Raw genomic sequence first — 23,445 nt, 5'->3', positions numbered from 1 at the left:
TTAGACACCTGTCTGTTCATAGTTGCATGGTACTTGGCAATTCCAGCATAATGTATGGATGCAAACATGAGAAGAACACTTATTTTTTATCTCCTGCATGGTTTGTATGTGTTCTTCCTCACAAAGGCCCCAAGAAAAATGTTAATCGCTTTCATAGTGGTTCTTTATAAAGTCTTACTTCTCTTTCTCTATTTTTACAGTAGTCTGTCTTATAAAATATAATTCTTAGATTTTAACTTGAGCCTTAGTTTCAAGGATCAGATGAGAAATGTTGGACCCTTAAACAATATGTATGCAGTATCCAAAGAAGTTAAAGGAACTCTGATCCCTGATGAATGAACTTTAAAGACTTTATTATTGTTATTACTATCAGTAAGCTTGGGTCAGATTGTCAAGATGGATGAAATTATAAAGAGATGGACTAAAAAATTGTTTAAAAGTGTTTTTCTTTTAGACTTAAATTTTGCTGGAAGCTTTTGTTTATGAGTAAAAAATGGCTGTACAGTTGATGAGGTGGAAATGCATAGATTCATAGCATTATAAATGTATGCAGGTCTGCTTGTGAAGCTCCTGAACAAATCGTGTTTCAGGTATATATTTGACCTTTACCGTATGAATAGTTTTTCATTCTTTAACATGGTTATAGTCACATCTTTAGAGTGTGAATGGAGAAATACAATTTTAGAATGAGGTCTTCAAGATATGGTCTCTCTGTTTTTGTTTTTGTTTAGTTTCTTTTATCTTATTGCATTATGAAAAAGCATTATTCAAATCTTATTAAAAATAATAAAACACCCTATTAAATAATCAGAATATGGCAAAAGGGGTTTGTGAGTGTGAGAAGAGTATAATACTAACACAATGTGGTATACAAGATAGATAAAATTAAGATGAAAAGATAATTGTAATATGAAGCTAAAGCACTAAACATGAACACAGTGCTTAACTAAACGGAGGATGGTTAATTCTGTGGAGAATTATACATGATTTTGTTCAAATCCCAAGAAATGCCATAATGAACCCAGGAGGATTTTATTTGCTGAAGCATTGCCTCAAAATATTTGTACCAGTCATTATTAACTATGCTTGTTTTCTATTTTTCAGCACATAATAAAGTTTCACAGAGCTTCTAAAGCAAACAAGAAGCCAGTTCAGTTACCTCGGGGAATGGTGAAATCTCTATTATATCAAATCCTAGATGGTATTCATTACCTACATGCTAACTGGGTGTTACACAGGGATTTGGTAAGTAGATCTACAGTGGGGATTAGAAATGGGTATAAGGCTTATATGTAGTGGTGGTGTTTCATAGAGGATATCAGGTACCGAGGCACTAATGATTTGTTTTAATTTGTAATTTGGCACTATACATGTCTAATGAATAATGTGTATTTCTGTTACCTGGAAAAGAAAATGGCCTCTTCCCATAGATGCTTTTACATTGCCTCTTTAGCAAACAGAGCACATTCAGAGCAAAATTAAGCATGACTGCATATTTGCAACTCTCAGATTTTTTGGGGGAAATATTTAACGTCTAATTTTCTGTGCAAGCTTTTTAAGAATCGCCTTAGTGGGTCAGACCAGAGAGCTGTCTAGTTCAGGGATGGAGAACCTGTGGCCCTCCAGATGTTATTAAACTCTTAATTCTTATCAGCCCTACCCAACATGGTCAGAGATAAAGGATGGTAGGTGTTGTAGTTCAGAACACCTGGAGGACCACAGCTTCCCATTCCTAATACAGTTTACCACTGTTGCTATATATGGTAATTGCTAGCCAGATAGCTCTTAAAGATTCACAGTCAGAATGGTAGAGATAGCCATCTATGATGTTTGCCCTTAGCATCTGGCAGTCTGAAATTGAGTGCCTCTGAACATGGTGGTACTGTTTTGCCTAATTGCCACAGAAGACCCTACCCCACAAATTTGTATATTTTCCTAAGCTAATGAGCATCAACGTACCTTGCGGAAGCCTATTAAGATCATATTTTGGGGTGGGGGGGACTTGTTTTTCTAGACGCCAGGCCCTTTCATTGGATAGAAAGGTACTTCATTGTTACCACATTCTTTCCTTCCTTTGCCCAATACATGTTTCAGGCAGTGCCAGTATAAACAGGTTACAGTGTTATCCCTACATAATATTAATCCTTGGTGGACTAAAATATTCTAGCAAACTTGGGTGTTGGAGTAAACAGTTGGATGGTGTATGTTTGCTCCAGCCCATTGTGGCCATGGTGCCTATGTGTGAATCCCTGGAGAACATAAGAGCTTGTTTCATTCCTTCGCCTGATTCCTGAGCCTACTGTTGACTAGATTAACCTCTCTGTGTTCAACGCCCTATCAGCTTGTGAGGAAGGATTTCTTATTTGTTTCAAATTCAAGGCTGCATTTATTTGTATGTGCACAGCCAATGCTCAAACAGTACCAAAAGTGGGTAATTGTTTCTATTGAAGTTAATATCATGCATGAAATTATTAATCAGAAACCAAAGTTTCCCATTGTAAATATTTGCCAGTATGCGGAAAACAGAAGTGGATGTCTCAAGAGATGGGTAAATTTATTAGAGGCTAGTAGGTCAGTTTTTTGAGTATGGTCTAGACCAGCAGCTACCTCTGTTGGGCTGTTATGAAATGTACTGGTGGCCTCTGCTCATTTGAAGTTTAGAAGTGCTGCAAAGCAACCATAGGAGCAAGAAAAGGTTATTGAAAGAAGGGATTTAGAGAACTGCTGCTGAGTCCCAAATCCATAAAACAGCATTTGGAGCTTGGAACATCTTGCTCATTTTATATATACCTGGCCATTTTGTATGACCAATGTCATCCATCTGATGAAATTAGATACAAGAAATGGGCTGCATTGCCTATTGCAAAATAATCATCAGATGAGACTCTAAAATTAGAATAGAGCACAGTAACACACCAAGCATGGATTGGCAGTCTCTAAACTTTGAATAGTAAACAAGGCTTAGGTAAAGGTAAAGGGACCCCTGACCATTAGGTCCATTTGTGACCGACTATGGGGTTGCGGCGCTCATCTCGCTTTATTGGCCGAGGAAGCCGGCGTACGGCTTCTGGGTCATGTGGGCAGCATGACTAAACTGCTTCTGGCAAACCAGAGCAGTGCACGGAAACTCCGTTTACCTTCCCGCTGGAGCGGTACCTATTTATCTACTTGCACTTTGATGTGCTTTCGAACTGCTAGGTTGGCAGGAGCAGGGACCGAGCAACAGGAGCTCACCCCATCGCGGGGATTTGAACCGCCGACCTTCTGATCGGCAAGTCCTAGGCTCTGTGGTTTAACCCACAGCGCCACCCGCGTCCCATATAAACAAGGCTTAAATTGCCTTAAATTGGTGCAAAAACTTACTTACGACTCTTAGCAGTCGGTGACATTTTTGCACATTTGGAGCAAATCTTGGATTTCAGAACCCACCCTAAGATTGTAGTTGAACCCGTCTAGCTATTGTCATTTCTGCTGGTGTTCATAAATTGCATCTAAAGTTTTTCCTTTCTGTCTGTGTTAACCTATGCAGTCACCAAGTATTGGAACTAGATTTTCCAAGACATAATGTTCTCCACAAGCTATAAGATTTGTGGCTACAATTCATTAGGCAGTTCTTAGAAATCAGGCTGTCTTTGTGTGTACAATCTGCCAGAGACTGCTTCTTCATTCAGAGAGCTTTGTGACTGCTTATCAAAAATGACGTGGAAACTGTGCTTCCCAGCAGGGTAGGAAAGGCAGAGAGGCACTGCAATATATATTGTACTATATCACAAGTTAATAGATAGTTGGTATGTAGGTACAGACTAACTTTGCTTCTTCAACTTCCACATCTCCAGTAAAATATTCTGAAGATTGAGGGTAGTATTCAACTAACCATTATTCTACGCATAATCATTTAAATTAATGAACCTGATGTTAGGTCCACTCTGAGCAAAATTTGGTAGAGTGTCACCCAGAAGTTTAACAGTCCAACCATATTCTAGTGATATACAGCCAAACAAGAAAGGTTAGACTACTAACAAGTTCCTGACCTCTGAAGTATGAGCAGAAGTAAATCAGTGTATAGTTTGAATCATACCAAGTTTCCACTACAAGGAATGAAGTGAGAAAGTATTAAGCGTAAAGATTAAAATGGGAAAAGCCCTGAACAGAGTAGGTGGAACTAATCTGTAAAATAATTGGATGTGCCACGAATATGACTCATATAGTCCTTAATTTACTTGACTGGAAATGATGGTCCACAGCATATGTAAATACCACAAGTTTTCATTCCTGGGAATATGTTGTTTCAACTGATTCAGCATCCATGCCACCTAAGTAGCATTCTAATTAGCTGTGTTCTGTCGAAATCATTAGGATCTGGATGCCTTAGTTGTATGCTCACTTTGGGTGGGATTTAATACAGTTTGCATTGAAAGACAGTAAAGTTGAATTCCACCCAGTTCAATAAAAAAGTTAGGCAGGCTTTGCTTTTTCTGGACTTAACTGTAAGCCTACAGAGCTGGAAACAATCCTGCTTTGAAGGGCAAGGCAAACAATCGTTTGGCTTGGATCAAATGGCAAATATGTTGTGATCAAACAAGAAAGTAACTGCACTAAAGTGTGATGGGCAGTGCATAATTGGTCTTTGACTGAAACAATCCAGGGTGTGCTCATAATATTAGAAATTTGTTTTTATCTTAATGGTCCAGGACCATTAGTATCACAGACAAATCAAAGCTCATTGAGGGACTCAGGCTTTGATACAAGAAATCACATCTTAATTTTTTAACTAGGAAAGTCAGACAGTATTTGTCTAAGCTATTCAGACTTTTTCAAGTACTAGAAAATTAAATTATACTTCAATCATATTAGATTTAGACTATCTGGGGTTTTGTAGTAAATGCAGAAGCTCTAGTTAAACTCAGAGTAAAAAATTAATTTTCCTCAAATGTACGTCTACAAAAATTCATTTAACAGATCAGATATATCCAAGCTGCTTTTGGCTCAAGGCTTAGCCCCATGTTTTCCATATAACTAACCAAAGGTTAGTCCTTTGGTTTATTTATACTTATTAAAAATGAAGCATTGGTTTAACTTGGGGGGAATTATTTTTCCATAGCATTTTTTAGTCCTTAGAAATGTAATTGTCTAGAAGATTCATGTGACCTATTTCCTGTGATCTGTAATCCCATATCAAAGTGACAGCCTTTCATGTTGCACTATATGCTGATTTTAATATTCTGTGTTGCTTGAAGTTGTGTAAGTAAACTGGCAACTCAACCTCTGTGATTGCTTTCAGAGTATAAGAAGTTAGACTCTCACCAAGCTAAAACAGCTGGTTACAAAACAAAATATAGTGTATTTTGTATTTGTGTAGGTGCAGCATTTCTGTACCATGTACCTTTTTATTTTATTTTTTCCTTAGGCATATTTTAAAATGTTCAACTGAAAAAACCAATTATTGTGCTTCAGAAATTCTACTTACTTGTGTTTTCTAATTAGTTGATAACACTGTATGTTGGTGGAAAGCCTGGTGCTATCTGTAGCATATATTAATGACTTTTAACATCTTCATTCTTTATAGTTAAGCTTTTATCTTGATTCTCACCAGTTTCTCTTTACTATTTTATGGTGTTCCTATTCCATGCTGCTCCATCATTAAGCTTACTTCCCTCATAGCTACTCTTTCTGTGTGCCATGTTGGTCTCCCTCCTCCTTTCTGTGAACTAAGTTCTTACGTTGCTTAAAGTGCTGGATTAATTTAAACTAGGATGTCAAATTTTCTCTCACCCTAATTTTCCAAATTTGTAAAGTTGGGATAAGTGATCCCACACCTGTTGTCATTGTGTATTAATACCAGTAGCAAACTCACATGCTGTTTAGCCAAAGCAGAACAACGGGGCGCGGGGGGCTCTTGATATACTCCAAGGTTTACAGCATAAAAACAAAATATGGGGGGGGGCTAAGGGGAGCAATTCCCACCAAACTGCCTAGTGAAAGCGAACTACGTTCAGTGTCACAGAATGAATGCAAAGTGCTGACAGGTGGGGAAGGTAGAGAAATGGAGAACTGGGGCAGCGGAAGAATTAAATGGATTATCCACATAGAAGGCATGTCCGGCTTGCTAGAACAGTGAACAGGAGTAGACTGCAAGTGCCACACTTCAATTCCTAAAGGAGTACTGAAGGTAGCAAGCAAGAGAGTAGAAAGATGAACTGCTATTGGTTTCTACATTGAGAAGAAAATACTGTTCTATTCTGAGACAGTACTTTGCTGATACTGCCATTTTGGGTTCACACTGCTTTTTCCTTTTTGAAGTTGTGTGTGTGTGTGTGTGTGTGTGTGTGTGTGTGTGTGTGTGTTTATTTCATAAAATTTAGATACCTCTTGACTGTAACCCCCCCCCCACTTCAAAACGTTTTACAAAAGAAACAACAGCAAGATCAAGGAAAAATCACAACCCTACTTTAAAACATCCCCAAAATACTAAAACAGATTAAAATGACACCAACTTTCTAAGCCTCTGGGTAGGCTTAAATTTTCTAGAAGTTGCCGCAGTGTGACAGGTTGAATTGTTACTAGCCAGAGCTTGTTGAATGCTTGAAGCTGGAAACAGCTTAGTGTGGGTAGAGGTCCTGGGTGTCTGAGGATCCTTGACTAGAGGTTCCAGGCCAGAAGTATATAGAAATGCTGTATTTTGATTACAGTGGTACCTCTTGGCTGCAAACGGGATCTGTTCTGGAGCCCGTTTGCATCCTGAAGACAACGCAATCCGCGTCTGCACGTGCGCTGGTCTTGATTCGCTGCTTCTGTGCATGCGCGTGACGTCATTTTGAGCGTCTGTGCATGCGCGAGCAGTGAAACCCAGAAGTAACACGTTCCGTTACTTCCGGGTCGCCGCAGAGCGCAACCCGAAAACGCTCAACCCAAAGCAACTTTAACCCGAGGTATGACTGTACTTGGTTTCTTTGTTTACATATGAAGTAACTGATTGATTAATATAGCAGTAGAATACCTCCCACTGTAATTGTATTTTATATCATGGTAGGTTGATGATACTGGCAGATTACTGTTACTGAACAGCAAGTGATTCTGGACCAGATTCTTATATTAAACTTTGTAAGCTAGTGTAAATGCACTCTAAAGGAAGCAAGCTGTGTTCCACCCAAGTAATTATTCCATATTTTTAGTAAAAGGTGGTTAGATTGTTACAAGGAATTAAGCATACAGCTTTGCCATAGTGTAAAGGCTAAGATTTTGATGCAAACTTGCTCTTGACCCTTCTTCCCCAATATTTGAAAACCTGGAATGTGTACAGATCCATAATTCTGAGAAATTCACTTCTATATGATCCCATGGATTTAGTGATACTCAAAAGGGGAGAAAAATAAGATTAATCTAGCCTGCAGTTGCTTCTCTGCGTAGCACATTCCCTGAGCCATGCTAAGTGTCATTAGCAGCAATGCAGAGGAGAGAGGTGGCGTTGAGAGCTGCAGCACAGGCTGACCTTCCTGAAATAATTACTTAGACAACGTGACAGTTAGGAAATCCTACATTCTTAAGGCTCAGAGTTGGTAAAATGGATACTGAAATTATGTGAGACATGACAGTCTTCCAGAATCCCCAAATCAGCCCCCTTTAATATATTCAATAATGGCATCACACTAGCATCCAGCCATAAATAAAGTCGGAGATGACGCTTTTTTGGATACTGCCTTTGCCAAAAACGCAGTGTGTTAGCATATAATATCTCTTTCCATTTAGATCAAAGAGAATTCTGCATATTCTGCTCTGTTTGTTCATAAATATCTTGTACCAGTCCCTACAAGAGACTAATGGCCTAATAGTGCCACAAGTAGTTTATATTTTTTTCCTGGCTAAGAGCACACACCTTAGTGTAACTTACTGCCTTGTCGCCATCTTTAAACCTGTCCAGAGTCATACCCTTTTTCGAATTTGTTCTTTACACATTTATGTGTCTGTGATTGTACTAGATTACATCTGTTCCTATCAAAGATGTTTTCATTCATCTATCAAAGCTTCCTTGAAGTACTTTTATCTGGCATACATTTTATGCTTGCTTAAAATCACAGATAGGTGTTCACATAATTGCTTCACATGACAATATTGATCAGATGGAGCAAATCCTTTTCTACATACTTAAATAATAGCCCACTTAAACAATAGCCCAAAGTGGTGTGCTTTGAGCTGTTGATGCAAGCCTTTTTTTCAAAAGAAGTAGTTTTTTCTTGAAATTGGCTTGAACCGGATATATACTACTCTACACATCATCCTTGGCTAAATTTGATGGTTAATGGTTATTTTATATAGGTTTATAAACCTTATAAGAAAACAGCAAAAATAGTTTTGGTGTAGCTCTATACAGCTTCAAAAGCAATTGTACCAATGTTTGCTTCTCACGTAATGATTCTGAAACTACCATATCTGCAAAGGCAATTCTTATAAACATTGCCTTTGCAGATGTGGTAGTTTCAGAATAAACTCTTATAAGCCACTCTTATAGTGGCTGAATTGATACATTAAGAGCAAAATGTAAAAGTTTTGTGTAGAATCTAAATGTTCATCTAGTAACATCTAGGAAGATATGCAAAATATTTCATTGATTGCTTTTTGTAATTGGCTAATACTGGAAATAAGTGAGCCAACATTTTTCCCAGGTGAATTCTGTAATGACACTGCTCATCTGACAGAAGAGCATGGTGTGGAAAGTTATTGAAAGGAAGCTCTTCTAAGAGGAAGAAAATGTAAGACGGGGAAGAAAATTGATTTGGTCAACCATATGACCTTATAGCAAACTAATAATCCACAGGCACTATTAATGACATTCCACTGCATTTTGGTTTAAAATTGGAAAAATAAAACTGCTAATTTTAGGCACAAATGTTTAGGTTTATCTTGGTATATGTATTGTATTTTTTTTTTTCCACAGAAACCTGCTAATATTTTAGTTATGGGTGAAGGTCCTGAGCGAGGAAGAGTAAAAATTGGTATGTTTATATCTTTGATAAGTCCCAGTGTAGCATTTAAGATAGAATGTTCTAAAGGTACAGCTAACCAGGTTAATACTTTCTGGATCACACATAAAACCCCATAAAATGAAAAGAGGTAAAATTTGTTAATGTTGGATGGAGAAAAGTGAAGGACTCCTTTGCCTCTAAAAATGTTACTTTACAATAGTACTGAATTATATAAATATCAATAATAAAACGAACATTAGTAACAGTTGTATAAAGTGCTATTGAGAGGGTAGATAGATTATTCAGGGATGGGAGACAAATTTTAAAAGCGTATAAGCATTGCTTGAAGGAAATTAAAACAGCATTTTTAATGGATAAGAAGAAGAAGAAGAGTTTGGATTTGATATCCCGCCTTTCACTCCCTTTAAGGAGTCTCAAAGCGGCTAACATTCTCCTTTCCCTTCCTCCCCCACAACAAACACTCTGTGAGGTGAGTGGGGCTGAGAGACTTCAAAGAAGTGTGACTGGCCCAAGGTCACCCAGCAGCTGCATGTGGAGGAGCGGAGACGCGAACCCGGTTCCCCAGATTATGAGACTACCGCTCTTAACCACTACACCACACTGGCTCTCACTGGATAAGATAACATTGGACAAATTTTTGTAGGGGGAGCTTCTTGTGACACAGATTCCATATTCTATAAAAATGCTCTTTAAAAAATAATTAAATGAAACTCTTAACGTAGCAGTAAAATTTGCATAATGGTATGATCCAGCATGTTGCGGAAGTATGTTGGTATCCTAAGGACGTAAGTGTTTGTACCAGCAGATGTTAAAGGTGTATATTTTCCTGTCCTCTGACTAATTATCTGAGACGGGGTGCCAACTTGAACAAAATAATGGGGAGGGGCAGGGAAGCCCAGCCCCACATAATCACATGACATGGCGCGCACACACCATTTGAATGACAATGCCCATCAACTTTGAGGGGCAGCTCCCTCAAATATTTTAGGGGAGGCAAAGGGACCTCAGCCCCTAGAATTTGGCTGCTGTGATCTGAGATGAATTGTTTTGTAATTGACACAGAATTCCATACATTCTTTTGATTGTTCGAGACTATTGATCAACTGCCAAAAGCAGGGGTTTTTTCTCATTGGTGGTCCTATATATGAAGTTCAAAAGGAATAGAATTAGACCAGTGTTGAGCACATGACTCTTTAAAAGGTTTGTGAACATACAAGAGTACTAACACTGGCAGACTGAGGTCCTTTTGTAAGCAAACCATGGCTATAATGTAGGTCAGCCTCCCAACATATTTGGCGTTAATTGAAGTGGTGCTTCTTGTGATGCGGACAGCTTTTCCCTTATTGGAAATGGACTACCTGCTACTTTTGCATGCAACAGCTGTGTACAACATTTCAAACTAATTGATTGCTCCCCAAAATGGTTACACTGCATGGATGGATGTGAAAGAGACCTCTCCAGTTCACTTAACCTATCCAGTGCCAAGAATGGCAAGATTGACTCGTAAAAGTATAATAAAGCTGAAGACACACTGCCTTATTTTGACAACAGAAGCAACAACAAAATTATGTTTGGACTTCCACTGTTTAAGCATTAAAACACACACACAACACACGTATTTGAATATAAACACTGTACTTCCCACTCACCCCTCTCTTCTGGAGCTATTGCGTTTTTTCCTCCAGCAGCTAAATGTTTCTTGCCTTCTAAGATAGAAAAAAGTTAAATTGTTTTCAATATCTAAAATGAAGCATAATACAGTTTTAAATAGGGCTGTGAATAGGCACACACGCTTGTTAGTAGGACAAAGGGAGATGAATTTATCTCTGGTGAAAATGAGATTTGGAACCTTGCTCCTTAAAAACACACAGGCTTCACAGTCTTAAAGCTGGCTCAGTTCTTTGTATGGTCTACAACTGCAACCTTGGATCATCAGGTCTGTTGGAATTTGTAAAATAATGAGCTGTATGTTCGCGCCTACACTCAAACTGTATGAAATAGTTTTTCTTACAGAAGTTAAATACTTCTCTGCTATTTGAGTATGGGTGCAAACAATCCAGGTTTCATTTGTAAATTCTTCCTGATAGGTGAAAAGTATTGAGGCACTAGAATATAGCAGGAATTGGGAATTCTTCCCATCTAAGCTTAAATGCAATTCAGCTACAATCGGTAACAGCCTCAAATATCAGTTTTCTGTGATAATAGAGATGGAAATGTACCAGCTGCCTTAGTTCCTAAGAGCTGAACTGTTTTTGTCAGGTTAATAAAGGACTGGCTTCTAAAAATGGGAAATCTTTCCAGCCTAGTATACACCTGCCTTGTTTTCCCATATATAAATCCTTGTGTGTTTTTCCGTTGGGCTGGACACCAGATTTCCCAAGTTTCTGAGGAATGATCAGCTTGATTCAGAACCTGCATGATCAAAAGTGTGTTAGCTATGATTTAATAATGCTTCATTTTCTGTACCATGCTTTAGAAACAAGCTTAAAGGGAACTTTTTAAAGTTAGACTGAGGATGTTTGCAGTGTGTGTCACATTTGAGCTCACTCATTTCTGAGTAAGCAGTCTGTGCGCTAAAATTTAAAGCATCTTCCCCCTCTTTTTACAGCTGACATGGGCTTTGCCCGACTATTTAATTCACCTTTGAAGCCTTTAGCTGATTTGGATCCAGTAGTTGTAACATTCTGGTATCGAGCTCCAGAATTACTGCTTGGAGCAAGGCATTATACCAAAGCTATTGGTAAGTAATGCACTGTATACCTGATTTTCCATATTTTAAATTCTAATTTTCCCTGGTGTGGTTTCCTTCCTTCTTGTTTACAAAGATGTCTACTCTTGAAATCTTAGAATTGGACAGAATCACAAGGGTCGCCTAGCCCAACCACCTGCAATGCATTTTGGCATTTGGAAAATATAGGAAAGCATTGTGATTCTAGTGTGGAAGAAAAGTGATTCACTGAACCTTACTTTTTAAGGCTGAGTCTTCTATCATGTTTGGTTGCCCAAACATGTGCATCACTCTTAAGTCTTAAGTACTTCAGGGCACTTAACTGGCAAAGACCACATTGAATTTACAGATGGTTTCACTAATTAGATAAGAAATGCCAGCAACGTTTAATTCTGAAGACTGATTTGCATTATTGAATAGTGTCAGGAATGTTTTGGCTTTGATCCAGACATGCACAAGCAGCATGATGCTCTCACAAGGTGCCTCCACAATTTTTTCTCAAGATTTCCCCCCACATAGCAGCACCCCTCCATATCCTTTACAATTCTGGAGGGATCATTCAGCTCTCACAAGTCTGCCTGCAAGCCTTTGATTTTAGTAGACTTGTACCCAGAGCTTGAAACAACCTGTTTGGTTTGGTTGAAATACTATTGAAAATACCTATTTTTTCAATGTGCTTTTGAGCACTTGCTTTTATCCAAGTCCTCGATACTAGAAGTAACTGTGCAAAAGCCCTCATTGACTGAATTAAAAATGTTGGTGAAGCACTTTATTTTGTCCTTTAACTTCAGCAAATGTTCAATTTTTAAATGCACGGGGTCAAAATCTCAAGGAATAAAGGGGAAATGGAATTGTCTGTAGAAAATGTACAAATAACTTAAACAGAGTTGCTTGCTTTGAGAGGCCATATGTAACCTCTACTGCTGGTCTTCAGACTATGCTTTCTCCTTTCAGAAAAGTCTATTTGATTTTTCCTTCCTCCTTTTTTGTAAAGATATTTGGGCTATAGGGTGTATATTTGCAGAGCTGCTAACATCTGAGCCAATATTCCACTGCCGACAAGAGGACATAAAAACTAGTAATCCATATCATCATGACCAGCTGGACAGAATATTCAATGTAATGGGATTTCCTGCAGGTACATATTCTATACATTCATTACTGATGTACTCCAGGCCATACATATCTCCAGTACCATTTTAATAGAACTGACATACTCTTTGTGCCATAATATTTACTGAAAAGCTAGTAGGCTTGAAAGAAGCTACAGTAGCCATTGAAAAATGTCAATATGCCTGATCTTTAGTGGGTGTGCATAGGTTTATGCATGGCCTGCAAAGAACACTGTGAAATTGACCCCCCCTTTTTATTTCTTGAAAATTCTTATTGTCTTGATAAAAAGAAACAAAATCTTGGGGGCTGATAGTGGTATTTACTGCAGGAGTCCTCAGACATTTTGGACTAGGCATATTTTAAAATATTTTGTGGGCTCACAAAATACGTTTTTCACAGAAGACAAACTGTGAAAGTCCCCACTCCCACCCCAAACTGACAAAAACGCAAAGCAGGCAGCTGCCCCTCCCCAAAAAACAAATAGGTGAAAGTTCACTTTTTAAAAATTAAACAATTGGGAGGGGAGGGGCAAAAGGGCCTTGGCAGGTAGGCTCTGGGATGCCCTTGTGAATCATGTTGGGGATTCAGACCTACTGTGCTAATTTCATTGTGCACTGCTTTGCCTACTTCCATAGCAAAATTTGGTCTATATTAAAAATAGTTGTCTCTTTGGTGACTCTGATCTAGTGTTGCTGAGGCGACTGAGAGAGGATATTTTGTCCACTCAAATTCATCTTCATCAATGGTGATCAGAAGGCAAAGTTTGGCATATAAAGAAGAGAGTGAATTATGGTTTTGAATGTGCAAGTGATGATGTCCTATTCCCTATGTAGAGAAAGATGAAAGAGTGCTATTAATATTCAATTCATAGATAAAGATTGGGAAGATATTAAAAAGATGCCTGAACATTCAACGTTAATGAAAGATTTCCGAAGAAACACGTAAGTTTTGCAAAGATCTAAGTAATTGTGATGATTTCTACTGCATCAGGGGTTCATACATTCAGGAACCAGGCTTCCTTGGCAATTGCCTCTTTCCTCTCTCTGGTGACCACCCCTTCCCCACAAAGATAGTTGCACCTCTGAGTTTTCTGAGAACAGCAGGGAACTTGGCTGAGAACGTGTATGTCATGTCACACTACAGGTTTGTATTGATAACCATGTTGTTTGTGAAAAAGCCCAGTGGAGGCCAGTAAGTTTGAAGGGATCTGTACTGGCCCTTCTTGGTTTAGTGGATTCTTATGTGTTCTGCATGGTTTTCTGAAGCTGTTTGAAACAAGCAATAACTGTTAATTTTCTCATTGTATAGATACATTTGAAGCTACATAGCACATATAAAATTAGCGTCTTGACTAAAGAGACAGTTTGTGGCATTAAAATCTATTGTTCTTTAAAGGATTGGCTTTTTATGTTTCGTAATATTATGTTTCAAGCATTATCAAACGCATAGCTACTAGAAGTATGTGCATCTAATATTGTACAAGAGGAATACTGGTTGCTAACCAAATCTGTAATAATGGGAAGTCATTTCCATGTGGCTGGTATTAAAAACAGTTTGTGGCCTCAGGCTACGTTTACAGTGCTGGCACCCTTTTGAATCACAGATGGACCAGACAATTCAGCACAACCAAGTTCATTAGCAAGCCCTATTGGTTTTATCCTGTCCTGCAGATTTGTACTTTCTAATCAATTTGATGCATTGTTGTGACTTACTGTTTTCTTTCAGGTATACCAACTGCAGCCTTATCAAATATATGGAAAAACATAAAGTTAAGCCAGATAGCAAAGCATTCCACTTGGTAAGACTTGGATAGTATCTAATTGTTCGCTTGTGAATTTTTGCACAGTGTCTGGAAGCATTAATTTGAATTGTTTAAATTGCTTTTCATTGCATCTCTTCACAAAAGCATTGGTTGTAAAGTTGAATTTCTGTGCCATTTCATATTTCATAGTAATTCATGTCCAGAGTAAAACCCTATGATCTAATTAATGGTTTACTACTCCCATGTGCTAGGCATTAAGTCAGTTTTTAACATTTCTGCAGCACATATGGTCGCAGTAGATTTCCTTCCTTTTTTAACATGTCCTGACAACCTGGTAATTTGCCTAGCTACTAGTTGTATCAACAGACTGCTGTGGTCAAGTGATAGCTAATGGTAGAATTCAACGTGGTGCTAAGGAGATTGCTTTGTTTTCCCAGTGAAACAATCTCCCCTCTCTCCCGTGCACACTGTTCTGGGGGTTCTCCTAACCCTCCAGCGCAGACTAGGGGGAGGCATGGGTGGCGCAGCGTGTGGAGATGGTTCCTGCTAGTGGAATGGTTTAGTTGACTCTGGTCCAATATTCCTTCCATTATCTTCCTTATTTACTGCATACCTCCCTACTATGGAAGAGAAATATGGGACTGGGGCTGCCACTGAGAAGGTTGTTCTTCTTGTTTGTATACTCAGTCTGTTCCTTATGTTGAGTTGTTTGAAGACTGGTATGCAAGGGTTTGCATTGATAGGTATGTGTAAGTAGCAAATTTATCATGTAATATGGGTAGCTTAAGGATATGGCCTTTCCTCACCCCAGAAGGCCATTTATCCTTGTATATGCTTCAGAATCCTGTTACATCCAACATGCTATCTTAACACCTATTGTAAAACAGCTGCAAGCCTTATTTTAGAGAGTACTCAAGTAGCCTAAAAAATAAGGACTTCTCAAAGTAGGCATGAAAGAACAAATCTAATGACTGAAATGATCTAAAGGGAGCACAAGGAGCTCCATTTTTACTGTTATTATTTTTGAAAAACCAACCCCTCTTCTTTTAGATGTATAAATCAACTGGAGTATTAGATGACCAGATTCAGTTAATATTTTGATGAAGAAAATTATTTTTCGCCTTTTAGCTGCTGGCCCTAAAGCCAGTGTTTTTCTTTAATCTGCCCAGATTTTTTAAATAAAAAACTAAGAACAAATCTCTAACACAGCCTGATCACTTGCAAGGTATTATTTTTTTATGACTATGCATAAATTTGGAAGAGGTAAATTTGCTAAAATACAAAGCAAGGATATCCTCTACCCCCCACAGCCTTAAACCCAGCAAGCCAAAACCATTTCACGATGTGCTTTTATCACATGGGCTAGGTTCACTACCAGAATACTTGGGAAGAATGTTAAGTATATTGGAAAGCGCAGTGAGAGCTTGTACTTATATAGTGTGATGGGCCTCTAACATTAACAACCTTGAATTGTTTGTACAGTACAGTAGAAATTAAACCTACTGCATTATAGATGTGATATGCTCTGTGGCCCATTTATGTGAGCAAGTAACTCTTGTAACTGCAGCTTTTCCATGGGTAGCATTTTATAGATCATATAAACCTAATTCTCAGATTATGGAAGCCTAGATTATTAGGAACCAGGTTATACTGAATCATATCATTGGTCCATCTAGATCAATATTCTTTCAGCAGCTTTTCAAGTTTTCAGATGGGGGTCTCTCCCAGCCGTGCCTGGAGATTCTGGAGATTGAACCTGGTACCTTCTGTACTCAAGAGTATAAGCTCTGCCACTGAGCTAATTAGACTTTATAAGCATATAAGGAAGCTTTGTATATTCACATTGTGGTGAAATATTTTCTTGATTGATTTGACAGCACTGAATGTCTTGTGTTTTTAACTATGCATAGCTACAGAAATTGCTTACTATGGACCCAATAAAGAGAATTACCTCAGAACAGGCTATGCAGGATCCTTATTTCTTAGAAGATCCACTTCCTACATCTGAGTAAGTGGTCAGTTTAATAGATACTATCTGTGCAGCTCTTTAAATGCTTTATTGCTTTCAGTGTCACGGCGTGACTTGGTGGGTGTAGAATGGAGGAATGTTCTGAAAATAACAAGTGAGATGCTCCTTCTTGATAAGTTATAAGAAATGGCTTTACTGTGCCATTTGCCATTTTGAAGTAATATTCCTATTAATCTTGTCCTGAGCCTTTGATCCCATTAGTCATAGCAATAATCCTGTTATTCACTGACAGGTTGATTATGCATGCTATAGATCTTCATAGTCAACTGCTAACTGCCTGCAGGTCCACTTGAAATTACAGATGGCATTCTATAATTAGTTTATATTTATTTGTAAACTTGGTGGGTGGACTATGGTGAAGATGGGGACCGCCTTCCAACTTCACAACCAAAGTCTGGATGTAGAGCATATTCACTTTCTTTGTTTTTAAATATAACGGCTTGCTTTTTAAACATCCGTATTCTCAATATGTAGACAAGACTTTAAAGTTCGTATTTGAAAGACATGACTATTTCTTTTGTGTCAAAGAATATTTCACTGGCAAATCGGTAAAAACTATTTCAACCTTAATTTGATGATTTATGCACCGAATTTGCTTTCTGATGTTTTACACATATGTATGTGCAATGAGTGCAGCGTTTCTGAAAATGAAATTCACAGGCACATACTGACTTTGGAACAAATTTAGTTTTCTTCCATCATATGATTTGTTTGGTGTAGCCTAAACTGCCCTTGGGAAATATCCCTTTCTTCTTTAAATCATAAATTGGTATCTCAACTTATTAGAAAAATCTTTAGATACTAATAGCTGCAGAGATCTGTATGCAAAACAATAGGTATAATTGCCCATCAGTTAAACTGTGCAAACACTGCCAAAAACATAACATTTTGCATTTTGCAAAAATTATTCTGTCCCTACTAATTATGGACAGGAAAGGAGGTAGAGTATGGAAGACACATCCATGACCCCTGATCTCACATTTTTAAAACAACAGGATGAATATGCACAGCATTCAGTCTTTGGTTGTGAAGACTAAAGGTAGCCTTTTTTTGTGTGTAGAAGCAGAATAAAATATGCAAAAACTGCAAATAACTGCAATTTCAATATCTTCTGTGATCTACTTGGTGGACCTCTACATCACTAATGACCTGATTTTTTAAAAAAATGCACAGATTTTTATAAAATCTTTCATGACTAATTCCTCTATTTGTTCCAGTTCAAAATGTGTACTGATTACATATTTTGGTCTCATTGCCCCAACTTGTTAGGCAAGGCAAAACACAGCCAGAGGGGTTATACATTCCAGTCCCATAGCAGAATATGAATACTTAACTGAAGAGCTTTAAAGAGGCTATCAGAAGTACTTGACCTACTTGAAAGGTATAAATAGGCTGCAGAACTTATTGTGTGTAAGTCAGTATACCCAATAAACTCTGTATACAATACCAAGTAAACAAGCACAGTGGTCTGAAGCTGTATGATGTATTCTGCATCAGAAGCTAAGGAGCTTATTGCTGGCCTTGTAAACTTCATAGGAGATCGCCTAGGACCATTTCTAAGCTGTTTTGAGCTCCTCAGAGGAAGAGTGGAGTATTAGTGTAATAACATAAATGTGCAACATAATAGCATGGTGTCCCTGGGCCTTTCTGAGGAATGTTTTATCTCTCTTTACCTCAACACTCCATGGGAGAGATTACTAGTAAACTGGATTTGAATGGGTGTTTAGTGAATTCAGTTTCACTGCTGGGAGTAAATCCACCCTAACACATACTGGTCTAAACTATTGCTTCTTCTATCACCCACAGTAGAACTCTGCAATATCAATTACTTCTGATACATATCTTATTCTTATTCTGATACATATCTTATTCTGCCATCTTTCTATCTCTTATCATCACCATACAAGTCCCACCCAAATTAATGGGGACCCTAGTAGCTATTCGAAATATTTGTTTAAAGTGTTTTTTGGTGGGTTGTTTTTTTAGCAAACCTGAACCCCTTTATACTCCGTTGTCATGTGGTATTCCATCTTTCCCCTACATTTTCTGGGTTGTTTTTTTAAATAAACCTTTAACTTGCATTTAACTTTCTAAGCTATCAGGAGTCTGATTTGCCCTGTTGAAATCAATAAGAAAGTGAAACTATCAAATGCCTGAGTTAACATTGATAGGGCAAACATACAACCCTGACTCTCTTATTTATAATACTCATTTTTTTTAATGGCTATTAGACTTTTGGGGTACATCCCTCTCCCCCCCCGGCACCAGTATTCACTTAGACAGTCACTAGGAGCCCAGTATTTCACTTAGACATTTTTTGGATTTTGTTTTTCTCTTCTGTTAATGAGCCCACTTTTTCACTTATGCATTTCTTCTGTTTCTCCTATAGGGCTTCCTTGATAGCCCACTGAGGAATTTAAGTTAATATGTGCTCCAATAGCTTTTCGGTTGGAATATGTTTTTGGAATGTGATACCAATAAGATTTCTACCACCCTTCATCAACAGATCTCAGGGGCAGTTCACAAGACGAAATTAATCATTATTTCCAGCTAGGACTTTTAAAGTGGTCCATTGGTCACAACAGCAGGCTGATACAGTAAAAAAAGAAAAGCATGAGAATTAAAACTTGAACATTCAAAGAAGATTGGCACAGCCCCTCTACAAAGATTATATGCAGATGTATGGGGGGTGAAATGGGCTACTGGTTTCTGATTGGCTTTTATTTGCTGTTCTTTTTTAATGTTGCACATGTTGCTACTGTTAATTTTAAACAGACCTGCAGATAGAGTATAAATCAAATGATAATGGCTTACATGGTCACAGGTAGGTGATCCATAACAGTTGTCCTTACGTTAGATATGCAGTCTCTTCACTGATTCCTTAGCAAAAAGTTCAACATGGAATTGGGAAACATGGAACTGAAGACAGCTTGCAATAACTTTAGCTTTATTTTCATGGGAAATATTACTTGAAAATAAAACTATGGTACAAAATAGGTTAGGGGGCAAGACATATGAGCAAGAAGAGATGAATCATCATAGAATTTAGTATTTCCAGTCTTGTATAGAAATGGGGCATAGCATTTTTCAGCTTGTCTTAGCCAGAAAAACGTGTTTGGGATGACTTGCTGATATATGGTAAAAACAGCTAGGAAACTGTGTCACTTGGCTTCTTAGTAAAATGGAGGCTTACAAGTCTATGCACAGGCAAACTTGTGCTTGGCCTGTAATATAGTACATTACAGTGGTACTCGGGTTAAGTACTTAATTCGTTCCGGAGGTCCATTCTTAACCTGAAGCACCACTTTAGCTAATGGGGTCTCCTGCTGCTGCCGCGCCGCCGGAGCACACTTTCTGTTCTCATCCTGAAGCAAAGTTCTTAATCTAGGGTACTATTTCTGGGTTAGCGGAGTCTGTAACCTGAAGCGTATGTAACCTGAAGTGAATGTAACCTGAGGTACCACTGTACTAAACTCTTCATTATAAGCAGTGTATTTAGTTGATAGCTGGAGATATTCTCTCTTACTGAAGAAACTGATAGCCTTTCAGAACAAACTGTCATACTTGGAACACTTCAAAGACTAAAGTCACTTCCTAAAAGACTAAAATCACAAATGGCAAGTGACACCTAAAACAGCTTGAACCAGGATGAAAACCATTTTATTACCATTATTAATTATGGGGCACACTTTTTTCTAGTAGGGATTTATGCTCTTTGCTTACACACACAAAATGATTGCTTCCTTTTGCTTTTGTGTTTGCAGTGTGTTTGCAGGTTGTCAAATCCCATACCCAAAACGAGAATTTTTAACTGAAGAAGAGCCTGATGATAAAGGAGACAAAGTAGGTATTTATTTGAAGGTTAAGATGAGAGAAATACATTTAGGAGGTGTATTTTGTTAATCAGGTTGGACAATTTTATAATTACCAAGTTGTTAAGGCAATCATATTTATGATAGGGTTAATGGATCTGATTTCAGGCATTTAAGTTACTGAGAGTACATGATTTATTATTCCATACTTTTACATATATGTCTCTGATTGTTGCTACTACTTTTATTGAACCATTTCCTGCCAAGGTAAGAATGGTAGCATAAAATAAATTAATAATATGAGATGAAGATTAATTAATTTGGATAGAAGTTAACATTAATTATGGGTCATTCCAACTCTATACATCAGACATGGCAAGAAGTTGAGAACTTCTGCAACATTTCAGTTTACATAAATAATATAGAAAAATAATAATATCAGTAATCAGATCTGATCCATGGCCTGTAGAATAATAAGGTTTAGAGCATTTTCATGGTACCTAATTTGAAGTCTTTTTATTATCTGCAACTCTAGAAAGTGATGATTCCAAGTTCCTTTCATGTTAACTTATTTTGAATAAGGCTATAATCCTAAAATGCATAGTTGAAAATATGGCAAATAATTTGGGATTACCTCTGAATAAATAGTTATGATAGGGCTGTATGGTATGTTTATATTTGATTTTAATTTGTTTGCATACTTAAGTGGAAATAGTAAAGTAATTATTATTAAGTAATTAGTGGCTTTGTGCCTGACTTAGCCTTACACAAGACTGGATGCTTCCTACCCATGAACTCCCTCTGAGCTGTATCTTACTTTTTTTTTTTAACAAATTGAGAAGAACCAGCAGCAGGGCAATAACCACACAAATGGAACTGGTCATCCAGGGAACCAAGACAACAGTCATACGCAAGGGCCTCCCTTGAAAAAAGTGAGAGTTGTTCCTCCTACCACTACCTCAGGTGGACTTATCATGACCTCAGATTATCAGGTATTTCTGTTTTCAGCTTTTAGTTTTGTTATGGTACTGCGAATCATTTATATTAGCTGTTATGTCCGTGGCTACTAAAAGTTGTATTTTTAAAATCTATTTGAATATATGTTTTAATTGTTAAACACAACTTATTCAAGTCAAAAGGCACCAGTGGAGACCTGCACAGTGTGTCATTGCTAACTAGTTCAGTTCATACATCATGCCACACTGTGGCATGAAGAACTTGAACTGTGGTTTGAGTTTCAAAACAGATAATGGACAACCCATGGTTTAGAGCTGTTGGTCTGGTTTCATTTCCCACCCTCTTAACAATTAGCTACATAAGTTGAATCCATGGTGCAACAACCTCTAGAGCTGTAGAAATAGCTGTCATAGTTGTCATTTCCATCATGTTAAACATGGCAGCATTTGACCAGCCACATATGTAAGATTCATTCTCTCTCTCTCTCTCTCTCTCTCTCTCTCTCTCTCTCCTCCAATGCGTTGCTCAGCGTTCCAATCCCCATGCTGCCTATCCAAACCCTGGACCAAGCACATCACAGCCACAGAGCAGCATGGGATATTCAACTACCTCCCAGCAGCCTCCACAGTACTCTCACCAGACGCACCGGTACTGAGCTGCACCTAAATAAAGTCAATGCACTGTTGCTAAGGCTGCAGGACTGGCCGTGCTGCTGTCTGCCTGGAACCTGGCGTTGGGCTACAAGAATGTACTGTAAACTATCACATTTTCAAAATGTCTGATAGCCAAGTTCCACTACTTTTCACAGGCTGGGAGTAGTGGCTCCCTCAGATTGTACCCATTATGGAATTAGACTTGAAAAGAAAGTACTAGCACAGTTTGTGTTGTGGATATGCTACTTCCATAGTTTACTTGACATGGTTCAGACTGACCAATGCATTGTTTTCAGTGACAGTCTGTAGCAGTTGAAGCTGTGAAATGTGCTAGGGGCAAGCATTTTTGTTGTTGTGAATTCTATTGATGTTAACAACGTTATCTGACCAATAGTACGCAAAATCTCTTTAACTGGTATTTGAAGCATACAGTATGTGTTAATGAGATGAAAGCAAACTAACCGTGGCTCCAATTGAGAATTTTTTTTATATACATTGACTTTTAGTGACTTTTTTGTGGGTTGATTCATTTTCCACATTGATCAATGTTTTATGACCAACAAATTTGCTAGAGAAAGATTTTTTTAAAGACACAAAAAATGAGCATTTTTCCAGCAGATTTACAAGCCTCCCAAAGATTAATTTTCAGCATATGTTTATTTTGTTCTCAAATCTATGACTTGACTGGTATTAAAGCTGCTATTTGATAGTAAATGAGTGTGTTACTGAGATAAACCTGTTTGGTTCAGCAACCAACTAAAATGATTGTCATAGACAGTGTTTTATTTTTCCTGTTGGTGTTAACTGATTTGTGAGCATGCTTGGAATTTTAAAAAAAGCATGAGTGACGTTCCCTGCAAACAAACAAGCAGTGCAGCATTCATTCAGATATTTTTGTCATGATTTTTTGAGAGCTGGCTTGATGTAGTGGATTTTAAATTTTAATTATTTTTAAATATGTTCGCACGTTGCTTTAGGGTCTCCCTTATTAAAGCAAAGGATTAAGGTGTTAGGAGAACCTTAGAATTTGAGGAAAAACTATACCATACAATGTACTGTATCAAACTATTTTACATGAATGACGCAGGTATTCTGAATTTTAAAAGAAATCAACATTGTTAAAAACAAGGTGTTACATAATAAAATTATTTTTCATAAATCTGCATATGATTTTGCTTGTGCTTTTGTCAGTTGATGCTAAGAAAATATACACTTGGCCTATACAGTGGTACCTCAGGTTAAGAACTTAATTCGTTCTGGAGGTCTGTTCTTAACCTGAAACTGTTCTTAACCTGAGGTACCACTTTAGCTAATGGGGCCTACCGCTGCCGCCGTGCCGCCACCGCACAATTTCTGTTCTCATCCTGAACTAAAGTTCTTAACCCGAGGTACTATTTCTGGGTTAGCGGA

General features: G+C 37.9%; 1 protein-coding gene across 4 annotated transcripts in view; it reads left to right on the top strand.

Annotated features, from left to right (window-relative positions):
* CDK8 (cyclin dependent kinase 8) overlaps nt 1–23,200 on the top strand; it is a gene marked incomplete at its 5' end in the record, with an annotated part of 40,026 nt that extends 16,826 nt beyond the window's left edge. For 2 of the 4 annotated variants that reach the window (XM_083609208.1, XM_083609206.1), the window contains 10 exons: nt 1,105–1,245; nt 8,933–8,990; nt 11,590–11,721; nt 12,704–12,847; nt 13,694–13,763; nt 14,548–14,620; nt 16,495–16,592; nt 20,378–20,456; nt 21,265–21,417; nt 21,912–23,200. In XM_083609208.1, the coding sequence (XP_083465334.1) occupies nt 1,105–1,245; nt 8,933–8,990; nt 11,590–11,721; nt 12,704–12,847; nt 13,694–13,763; nt 14,548–14,620; nt 16,495–16,592; nt 20,378–20,456; nt 21,265–21,417; nt 21,912–22,037 (1,074 nt within the window). In that variant the 3' untranslated portion in view covers nt 22,038–23,200. Of the gene's footprint in view, nt 1–1,104; nt 1,246–8,932; nt 8,991–11,589; nt 11,722–12,703; nt 12,848–13,693; nt 13,764–14,547; nt 14,621–16,494; nt 16,593–20,377; nt 20,457–21,264; nt 21,418–21,911 lie in introns of those variants that run through there. The other 2 variants (XM_083609207.1, XM_083609209.1) reach the window with 2 other exon arrangements.
* Nucleotides 23,201–23,445: the final 245 nt, after the last annotated feature.

Source organism: Podarcis filfolensis (assembly GCF_964270895.1).
Source record: "Podarcis filfolensis genome assembly, chromosome: 4".
In the NCBI taxonomy this organism is placed as follows: Eukaryota; Metazoa; Chordata; class Lepidosauria; order Squamata; family Lacertidae; genus Podarcis; species Podarcis filfolensis.
Note: the sequence above shows the minus strand (reverse complement) of the source record. Positions and strands in the feature narration are given on the sequence as shown.